Source organism: Alligator sinensis, unplaced genomic scaffold (genome assembly GCF_000455745.1).
Source record: "Alligator sinensis unplaced genomic scaffold, ASM45574v1 scaffold199_1, whole genome shotgun sequence".
Taxonomy (NCBI): Eukaryota; Metazoa; Chordata; order Crocodylia; family Alligatoridae; genus Alligator; species Alligator sinensis.
Window position 1 is genome coordinate 1,493,824 of NW_005842008.1, and position 10,435 is coordinate 1,504,258.

The 10,435-nt window shown below is 42.9% G+C and overlaps 1 protein-coding gene and 1 non-coding gene across 2 annotated transcripts in view; both read left to right on the plus strand.

Annotated features, from left to right (window-relative positions):
* Positions 1-9,946, plus strand: part of RPL5 (ribosomal protein L5) — a 12,363-nt gene extending 2,417 nt beyond the window's left edge. The window contains exons 2-8 of the mRNA XM_025201874.1: positions 487-601; positions 694-809; positions 3,561-3,695; positions 4,284-4,486; positions 6,051-6,228; positions 8,630-8,718; positions 9,786-9,946. Coding sequence (XP_025057659.1) covers positions 487-601; positions 694-809; positions 3,561-3,695; positions 4,284-4,486; positions 6,051-6,228; positions 8,630-8,718; positions 9,786-9,885 — 936 coding nt within the window. The 3' untranslated portion in view covers positions 9,886-9,946. The remainder of the gene's footprint in view (positions 1-486; positions 602-693; positions 810-3,560; positions 3,696-4,283; positions 4,487-6,050; positions 6,229-8,629; positions 8,719-9,785) is intronic.
* Positions 5,742-5,837, plus strand: LOC112549965. Its single transcript, XR_003093623.1, has one exon. It is a non-coding gene; the product is annotated as a small nucleolar RNA SNORD21 (small nucleolar RNA).
* Positions 9,947-10,435: the final 489 nt, after the last annotated feature.

The window sequence follows — 10,435 nt, forward strand, 5'->3', positions numbered from 1 at the left end:
CGGGCCGCGTGGCAGCCGCCGGGCCGGGCTGCGGGCGGGGAGCTCCGCTGTGCGGTTTTCTCTCTGCCTCCACGCCCCGTGCCCCCAGCCCCGCTCCCTTCGCTTCCTCGGCTGCGGTTTCGGCCAAGCGGGGAGGCGGGAGTGCGGTCTGCAGCGCCGTGACAGCAGCTCTGGGGGCTTGTCCTGGCCCCGCAGGGAGCGGGCCAAGAAGCGGGTTGAGTTGTGGCATGAGCGGAAAACGCGTCCATCCGGGGTGATGGAAAGAGGCACGGGCGGTTAGTGCCCCTGAAGACGTAGGGAACATTTAGCCAGTGAATACTGATAGATCCGACCAGCGATGCACGTACTGTATTGCTCTGGCTCGGGTCGGCTTGGAAGGAATGAATACTGCTGTGCTAGGTAGCTGTATGCAGCACAGTATAGCTGCTTGGCCCCTCTTCATTTCCCATGTGCCCATTCATGAAACTGCACGCTGGGCATTGACAGACTTGGTGCTGTGTTAATAACCTCTGCTTCTGTTCTTTGTTCCAGGGGTTTGTGAAAGTTGTGAAAAATAAGGCCTATTTCAAGAGGTACCAAGTGAAATTCAGGAGAAGGAGAGGTATAGTTAATGCCATCATCACTTTTAAAGTAAACAAAATTGGTGTGTGTACATACTCTATTTCTTAAATGCTAAAACTATTTTCTTTTCAGAGGGAAAGACAGACTATTATGCTCGTAAGCGTTTGGTGATTCAAGATAAAAACAAGTATAACACCCCTAAATACAGGATGATAGTGCGTGTCACCAACAGAGATATCATCTGCCAGGTAAGGGTTTCTTGGCTTGCTTGTTAGTGCCCGAGTGGCACAGCCTTTCCTGAAGTTAAGTAGTGCTGACCAGCAGGAGGAAAACAGCTGTTTTCTTTCATAGACTTGTCTAAACAGTTTTGTATTGGCTTCATATCTATAAGGACTGTCACTTTTACTGCTAAAACTGTGCATCCCTTAAAGCATGTTTGTCTGGAGAATACATTGTCAGTGTAACTGGGTTCATGCAGGTTGTACCACTTCAGTGATACTGGTGTAGCTAAAAGGGCATGCTGGACTTCAGATCTGCAGTGCTGAAAGAGAGGAAAGCTGATCCTCTTATTTTCTGATATTATTCCCCAGTTCAGAAAGGGGCTTGCTGTGAAGAGAGGGTCATTTTGCTTGGCAGAAGATAGCAAGATTGACCATGTGGCTTGTCAGATCCTGTAACTACATAGTTTTGTGTATGGTTTTCAGTGGTGACTTCCATGCTGACTTCAGAACCAAATGCGTGTTTTGATGCCTCTTCTGTGGAATATGAGACTGGAAAGTGAAGACTTAAGGGTGAATTTTAGCATTTATGCCAGGGGTGGGCAAAATACAGTCCACAGGCTGGATCTGGCCAACCAAGGGATTATATCCAGCCTGTGGCAGGTCCCTTGGCCTTGCCTGGCCCAGGCATGGGGTGCAGCATGGACCATGGCATATGTAAATGGTCCCACTGCCCCAAGTGTGTAGCGAGGCTTGGGCAGCACAGCAGTCGAACTCTACTTCCTGGCAGCCCCAGTGGCAGTGGCTCCTGGCTGCCACCACTGGACCAGCTCTGCTGCCCAAGCATCCCATCTTATCCAACCCGCATCTACTGCCAAAGTGTGGTGGGCAGGGTCTTTATGGAGACTCCACCAGGATAAGGTGCATTCATCCAGGTGGATGGGATGGGGGCCTGGGTGCATGGGGAATAGCATCTGAAAGCATGGCCAGGGTGGTGACAGCATGGGGCCAGGGCCCAGGACAGAGCCATGATCCATTGCCTGCATGTCTCCGCTGCAGGCATTGGTTTCACAGGTATGCTGGAAGCAGATCACAGCTCTGCCCTGGGTCTTGGTCCTGGCTCCATGCTGTCATCACCTTGTGATCTTGGCCTCACCTGCCCATCCTGCTCACAGATGCCACTCCCCACCCGGCCCCATCCTATCCACCCGGCCCCATCCTATCCACCCGGCCTGAGCATGCTCTGTCTGTGCAGATCTGGGGCCAGTCTCCATGGAGACCCTGGGGCTGGGCCAGGATTGCCAGGTACTGACAGGGTCAGGGCCAGGCTCTGGATCAGAGCCACTTGGGGAGTTCTGGTGAACTGTTGCTAGGGGTAGGGACTGTGCTGACCCAGCCCACAACAGCTCAGCAAATCTCCATTCAAACCGTGTCCTTAACTCTTTGTGGTACTGTCAGGCTTAAACTTCATATTTGATTTGGCCAAAATGTTGTTTTTATAAATTAAGGAAAATAATTTGAACTCTGCCTGAATTGGCTTTTTGGATCTGTGCAGCCAGAAAATGTTGTGCTAGGAAATGTTAAGTTTGTTTGTTTGTTTTTTCTGTTTTTTGCTGAAGACTATAAGTAATCTAAGTTTGAAGAAAAGCAGTTGAGAATACTAGACGCTTGAAATTTGACTTGATAAAAGAATCATTAGTTAGGTGTGTTAGTTATTCTGTAGCTTCATGCTTGTTTAAAAATGTTTATTTTTCTGTATAAAACCACACAAACTACACTTAATAATAACTCTATGCCTGTGCTTTTTCACCTCCTCATGTTCAGAAATTCCGTAAGTGAACTAAGCAAATTGGTTATAGTAATTTGCTTCTGTAACAATAACTGAAGGCAGGTGGAAGAAGCTAGGATTGAAGTGACTTGGCAGCTGTCAGCATCCCTTCGGTGGCTTCTGCAATTTATGATGGTCTTCACTTTGGCTTTAGAACACACTCTGTGTCAGTTGAGTTTTGAGGCAATCTGAAATAGAGTATTGTGACTGAATTAAGAATTATGGGATACGTTATGTTTGACCTACCATGAAAAGAATAGTGTGCATTGTATTTTAGATCCTCCTTCCCACTTTTGATCTACATACATTCTCTGGTAGTGTTTTCTTGTAGGTAGCTTGGGCCACCCTGTATGAAGTAGTGGTTAAATAGTCAGTAACCACTTAGGCAATCTTTAACTTATAGCGCAGTAGTTCTCAACTTTTTTTGACACAAAAAACATGGAACATGCGAGTTCTTAGCTTTCCCCTTTTTTTTTTTTTTTTTTTTACTACAGTAAAATAGAGCAACGTTTCTGTTGCAAAAAATGTGGAGAGACCACAACAGGTCAGAATGCTTTTCACTACCGATTCCTGTTTGAAATCTCTGCATTTATTTTGTGAACCATGTGTTTGCATACTTAACAGTGCTCATACTGAGTGGTGCCTCATGGCAACCTGGTTGGGGATCACTGCTTTTTTAGTGTGATCCAAAAGGACTGAATTGCTTGCTCTTTATAACTTGAGGTCTGTGAAATGTGTGCTTAAAAGGGGGAAGCTATAAAGAATTGAGATCTAAATGTGTAACCAAAACTTTCAAGAGCTCACATGCAGGGGTCAGAAAGGATGCAACTTGCAATGTGAATGATAGAGGGGATGAGACCATAAGAATGGAAGCATTAAATGACAGTGAAACATTTAACTTTTTATTACTATTTCTTTCAATGTGAGCAATCTAATGCTTGTTTTATTGTCAGATTGCATATGCCAGGATTGAAGGCGACATGATTGTCTGTGCTGCTTATGCTCATGAGCTGCCAAAGTATGGTGTGAAGGTTGGCCTGACCAATTATGCTGCAGCCTATTGTACAGGCTTGCTGTTGGCACGGAGGGTATGTTTATATCATGTCTATGTCATATCACCGGTTCTTCTCTCTCAGAGATTTCTTGACTTGATTAACATGTATTGGCATTGATTTAACACCCTGAACTTTTAGATGTAATGATGCCTGAAATAGTTGGTGTTGTGCCTGTTTGGTCAATTCCAGCAACCTAGTTTTGAGAACCTTATTTTTTTAAGGGGAAATAACATGACAGCAAGAGACAGCAAGATGTCATGATGGCATGACAGCAAGAGAGTACATATAGAAGTGTACAAGTTAAGAGTTAGAAGTGTGTATGCAGAATGCATTTAGTTTCTAACTCAGCCTATGAAATGTTAAACACTCATAACCATACTTACGCAGATAAATTTAACTCCAAAATGTGGAGTGTTGTTTGTACTGATTTGTTTAGTAGTTGCTGTGAGAATGAATATAGGTTAAGTGCACTGATCTTGTACAGAGAGAACATAGTGCCAGCCTTTCTTATAGTAACTTTATTTTGCATTGTTAAACTATTGAGTTCTTCTGTTTTAAAAAAATAAATAAATAAATATGGAGAATAATTCAGAGCACATTCTGTACTCCTTTCTGTTACAGCTTCTGAATAAATTTGGCCTTGATAAGGTTTACGAAGGCCAAGTTGAAGTGACTGGTGATGAATACAATGTGGAAAGTGTGGATGGACAGCCTGGTGCCTTTACATGCTACCTGGATGCAGGGCTTGCAAGAACTACCACTGGAAACAAAGTATTTGGGGCTCTAAAGGGTGCAGTGGATGGTGGTCTATCCATTCCTCATAGGTAATTGTGTCTTGGATAAGAAGTTGATCATAAAGGGAACTGTGGAAAAATGGGCCTTAACTTCTTTATGTGCAGCCTAATCATACTGTTACCTTCATCTGAGATTAGCTAAAATTGGTGTGGAATGAGTATGTTACTGTGCTAATTTAGATTTTAATCTCGGTTGTTTTAGGCTTTCTGGAGGTGCCATTCTGATTGCAGCCAAGGAGTTGCAACTTGGAGTGATGTGGGAGGAGGTGGGGGAAGAATAAGGTTTAAACTTTCTGGAGTTTAAAGTAGTATCACTGGTCACTTGAGAATCATAGAAACTTAGGGTTGGAATGGACCTCAGGAGGTCATCTAGTCCACCCCGCTGCTCAAAGCAGGACCAGCCCCAACTAGATCATCCCAGCCAGAGCTTTGTCTAGCTGGGTTTTGAAACCCCCCAGCGATGGAGCTTTCACCACCTCTCTGGGTAACCTGTTCTAGTGTCTTACTACCCTCCTAGTGAGAAAATTCTTCTTAATATCTAAGCTAAACTTTCCTTGCTACAACTTGAGACCGTTGTTTCTTGTTCTGTCATCTGCCACCACTGAAAATAACCTAGCTCCATCCTCTTTTGAACCCTTACTCCCCCTTCAGGTAGTTGAAGGCTGCTATTAAGTTTCCTTTTCTCTAGACTAAATAAGCCCAGTTCCTCCAGTCTTTTCTCATAAGTCATGTCCCCCAGCCCCCTCACCATTTTTGTTGACCGCTGCTGGACTCTTTCCAATTTTGTCCACATCCTTTTTGTACTGTGGGGTCCAAAACTGAACACAGTACTCTGGATACTGAGAGTATCATAGATATCCTATGACTAAATAAATGCATTTAAATAGGCAAAGCACTTTTTAATATTTGTATTGATACTACTTTGATGTTACATGTAGGTAAATATTTCTTTGACTGTTCTGGTTTTATATTCCGAGAAATGAATATGGGAAAGCCAGTGGGTGTTTCTGAACCTTATGGTACTGTTAGTGAAAACTTCAGCTGGAGTCTGAATAATCCAGCTATGCTTGTACCTTAAGTTGCTGTGCAAAAGTCCTGGCAACCCGTGCCTTAAGTCCTAGTCTCTAAATGAAAATTATAACTAAATTGATGGCATGATCTATTTTTGCTATTAGTTAGTTGCTCTGACTATAAAACTTTCAAAGAATAGCTGAGATAACAGAAAGGGATTTAATGTTACCGCTTCATTGGGCTGTTGAGATTCTCTTCATTCTTGAACCTGGCTGCTATATGATGATACCCCAGCAACTGAGCATGCTGTAGTTGGTCCTCAGTTTGTGTATGATGTATGTCATTGTTTCAAGACGGGACTGATGGCAGCTGAAGATAAAATGTCCTTAGCTTATAGCTTTTCAACTTATTAGTTGAAACTCTTTATCTTCTAGCTGTTGGGGGGGGGGGGGAGATGTTGTATCTATCCTTTTACCTATTTCCAAAACATGTACAACAAAATTTCTGGATTTAAAAGAATTTCTTAAACCATCCCTGACAAGGTGGCTTGTTGTAACTACTCACCTTAACTGCTGTTTGCTAGTACCAAGCGTTTCCCTGGCTATGACTCGGAAAGCAAAGAATTCAACGCAGAGGTTCATCGTAAGCACATCATGGGCCAAAATGTTGCAGATTACATGCGCTACCTGATGGAGGAAGATGAAGATGCTTATAAAAAACAGTTCTCCCAGTACATAAAGAACAATGTTACACCTGACGCGGTAAGACATGGCTTCCTCAATCTCCATTAGAATCATAGAAAGTTAGCATTGGAAGGGACCCTAAGAGGTCATCTAGTCCAACCCCTTGCTCAAAGCAGGACCATTACTTGCATGCTTAGTAATGGTGCTACTAAAACATCAAAACAGGAAGGGTGAAGTATTGTGGATGGATGTATATGGATGGCATTTTTCTCAGAGGTGAGGGGTAATCATTTGTCTAAATTCTGCAAACGTATTGTTTCACCTTTTAAAAACTGAGGCATGTTATTTGAAAACAGAACAGCCTTGTCGTATGCTTGGCCTAATTTAACATATTGATTATATTACCTACGTAGGCTCTGAAATGGTGCTAAAGTATTGATTCGCTGTAAGAACTATAATTTAAATGTCTTGCTTTTTGACAAACTTTTTAGGCCAATATTTACTCCTTTCCCATGATGCTGCCTTTCACCTGAAACCTTATCCTTTCTGTTTACCTTCCTGTCACGAATGGCTTTTGTCTATCCTGCTTTTTCCATCTCCCCCTCTCTTCCTTACTCTGGAATTTTGGGGAACTTTTTTACTACCTGAAAAAAGCTGATGAAACAGTAGACAAAATGAGAGTGGACATGGCCTATAATTGTATTACTTTTAAAGCCAAGTAAAACTCTTCTACTAAATATCTAAGAAATTGCAGGAAACCATAGTGGAAGACAGTATACCTTTAGTCTTGAAGCAGCTAATATAGATATCTGTCCAGGGTTTATGTCAACAGTATGAATTCTTACAGCCACCCATGTACTAACTATACAAAACGTTGTAAATCTGCTGGCCCAGTCAGGGATAGTCTGTGTTGACAACTGGTTTTAATTGATCACTCTTTTATTTTTGGTGCAGTCTTTGGACAAAGTCTTTAAAAGTGTGAAAGTGCCAGTGCCCCATTCTGAAGGAGCAGCAGTGTGGCTTACTGATGAGATCACGTGACAGGAACTGTAACTAGAGAGACAATTAACTGTTATACTGAAGTCCAGCAGATGGCAGATCGAGGTGGCACCTACACTAATTCAGGGGTATTGGACATACTGCCCACTAATCCAGGTTATCTGGCCTGTGGAGTTTTGCTCTGGCATTGGTGTGACTTCCTGTGGCTCTTTACAGCCAGCACAGTGAGGAGAGCAGCATGTGGGCAGAATCCCCTTTACAGTGGCCAGAGATGGGCCAAAATCCCCAGCTTAGTGGGCTGTGGTTGTACTAACAGAACTTCTGACTATGATGCTGCTGGAGCTGCCTGCACCCTGGTTCTCACCAGGACATGGGCTGCTGTCGTGAGAGACCCTGCTGCAGCAGCTTTGGCTGTAGTCGGAGGCTCTGCTGCCACCAGTGTTGCTGAAGCTGCCTATGCCTGGCTTGCACCATGGTTAGCAGAGTTTCCGTCTGCAAGGCTGTTTCAGTTGTTAGTGCCCCAGTTCTGCTGCAGGGGTCCCCAGGGTGAGAAGCAGGCTGGGCTCTTTGCCCTGCTGGACTATATCAGTGTGTCCCTATGAGCGTGCAAGTGCAGTTTGTGGTGCTTCAGATTGCATGCACCACACACACATTTCCTGCTCTGTTAACTTGCAATGCAGTGGGTTTTTGACACCAGGAGATCCCAGTGTCAACAAAAACTACACCAAAAAAAAAACAGTAGGGGCACAGTGCATATGGCTGCATCATGCGGTGTCCAAAACCAGAGTCTGGCTGGCCAAAGTCTCACTGGCTGCCAGCTGAGCTCCATGTACCTGGATCACTTCCATGGGAGGACCCCAGTAAGGCTGCTGGGTCTAGCCTAGGTGCTGGCCCCAGCTTCCCCTATACCACTTCAGGCAATGTGCTGTATACCAGAGCATGCATGCAGGGATATGCCCCAGGACAACTAGTAGCAGCACATATTTCTGTTTAAGTTTTTAAGGCTTGGATGTGCTAAATAATCCAAGCCAAAAAAGTCTTCAGGGAGAATGTTAAAACGTGTAATACACCTAGCATGGCTGTCCTTCAGAGGAAGGATGGTTGGCATGGGCTAACATCCAAACTCAATTTTCCACACCACAGGCTTGTAACTTGGTTTAAGTTAATTTCATATCCTAGCTTTTGTTCCATATCTATATAAAGAAGAGGGATGATGTTTCTCTTGCTGAGAAAATATGACACACATTGTAATGGATTTAGCTTGGTGCAAGTGACTTCCCAGTAAAAGAAAGGGTGCCAGAGGCAGGCAAACTGATAACCTAAGACCTGCCAGTCTGAAGCACAAGAGTTATACATCCAGTAAAAATTCCTTCACTAAGTAGTGGTATGTTGCTGAGCAGAATAGTTTGGAACATTTGCCAAGTACATATCAAATACAGTTATTGTTTGACTTAATCAGTTATATTGTATTTTTTTGCAGATGGAAGAAATGTATAAAAAAGCCCACGCTGGTATACGGGAGAATCCAGTCCATGAAAAGAAACCGAAGAGAGAGGTCAAGAAAAAGAGGTAATATCTCTTTATGTGAATTTAAATCTGGGTTTTAGAAGATCTTAGTACATTAACTCTTAAGGTACATACTCGAACTCCGCTTACTATTAAGGGTCAAATTAATGAGAGACTTCAGATTTCAAAGTGTAATAACTGCATAATAATGCAAGGAGTTGAAATTCCTAACTTGGACCGAGTCTGGCCTTTAAATGCTAATGTTTTAATATCCAGCTAAGCCAATAAAAATCTTTACAGAACAAAGCAGGTGAATGGATATAATGGAGGAAAAGCACTAGCTTGTCTTCACATTTGGCCACTAAAGATGTTAAGTTGCCCTAGAAAAATAATTTCCAGGCCTTTTGTCTCCTATAGCAGCATTTCTCAACCCATGGGTTGCAAGAATATATGAAAGGGTCACAAACAAACTTTAAAAATGGATCAATAAACATGAAAAACTGATTCTCCTTTAAAGGAGAAAAACGTGGGAAACCATGGCTTCTCCCTTGCTGGCTAAAACTGCCAGCCTGCAAGGGAGCTACTGTGGGGGGGCCCACCCCACCCCACCCCACCCCTACACACACACTGGGGGGGCTGGGCCTGAGACAGTGGGTCAGGAGTGAAGGGCAGTGGGCCAGGACTAGCCACTGATATTTACAAGTGGATCCTGGTACAAAAGAGTTTGAGAACTGCTGTCCTATAGTACTGTAAAATATGATCAAAGGTGCTACGGTTTGATTTTGAATGGTATTGTAGCTCTGATATTTTTTTGAAATTAAGGAAGGGAGTTCTGACACAGTACCATACCTCCATATATTAAGAATTATTCAGGAACTTGGGAATTGTTATGCTGTTTAATCTACTATCCTTTGTCTGAGGCCAACACCACAAATTCCAAAAAATCAAACTTCTTGTTGGTATATGACAACTAATCCGTTGCTTTAACTAATATTAAGGTGTTGTCCAATACTCCTTCCTGCACTGACTAATTATTTCATATGGCTTTCTCACTCTCTTCTGTCAAGAAGGAAAGATGCCTTCTTATTCTAACTTACTACAGATATTTATAACCTATGCTTGTATTGCAGGTGGAACCGTCCTAAGATGTCCCTTGCGCAAAAGAAAGATCGCGTTGCTCAGAAGAAGGCAAGCTTCCTCAGGGCCCAGGAGCACGTGGCCGATAGCTAAGATGCCTTCCACAATTTTCTATTAAGACTTCAGGAAAAAATAAATTTATTAAACAAGTTAACTATGTAGTATTGGCTCATTAACAACTCTTTTAAGCCTTTTCAGGAAACCAATTTTTAACTTGGTTAAAACTGGGTATGTCAACACAAGAAGTTTACTGCACCATTGACTAATTAGTTGTGCAGTAAATGTCTGTCTACACACATGCCTATTAGAGCGCAGAAAACTAAAATTCTATAGGGTACTATTGTAAAATACAAGTACACACACAGGTTCTGTTTAGTGTATGGAGACACTTGCAACTTAAACAGAAGCTTCTGCATGCAATCAATTTGCAGATGCCTGGCTATATTTAGTCAGATACTGAGCAGGATTGAACATGATTCAGGTCATGCATATTGGTGCTTCAAGCCCTAGTCCATGTACAAATCTTCATTTCTTGAAATAAATTCATTTGCCACTAGGTGCCACCTTTTCCTCTAGCAGCAGTCCATAGGGGTTACACATTTGAGTGTGTAGAAGAAAACTATAAACTATCCATTGTAGGGAA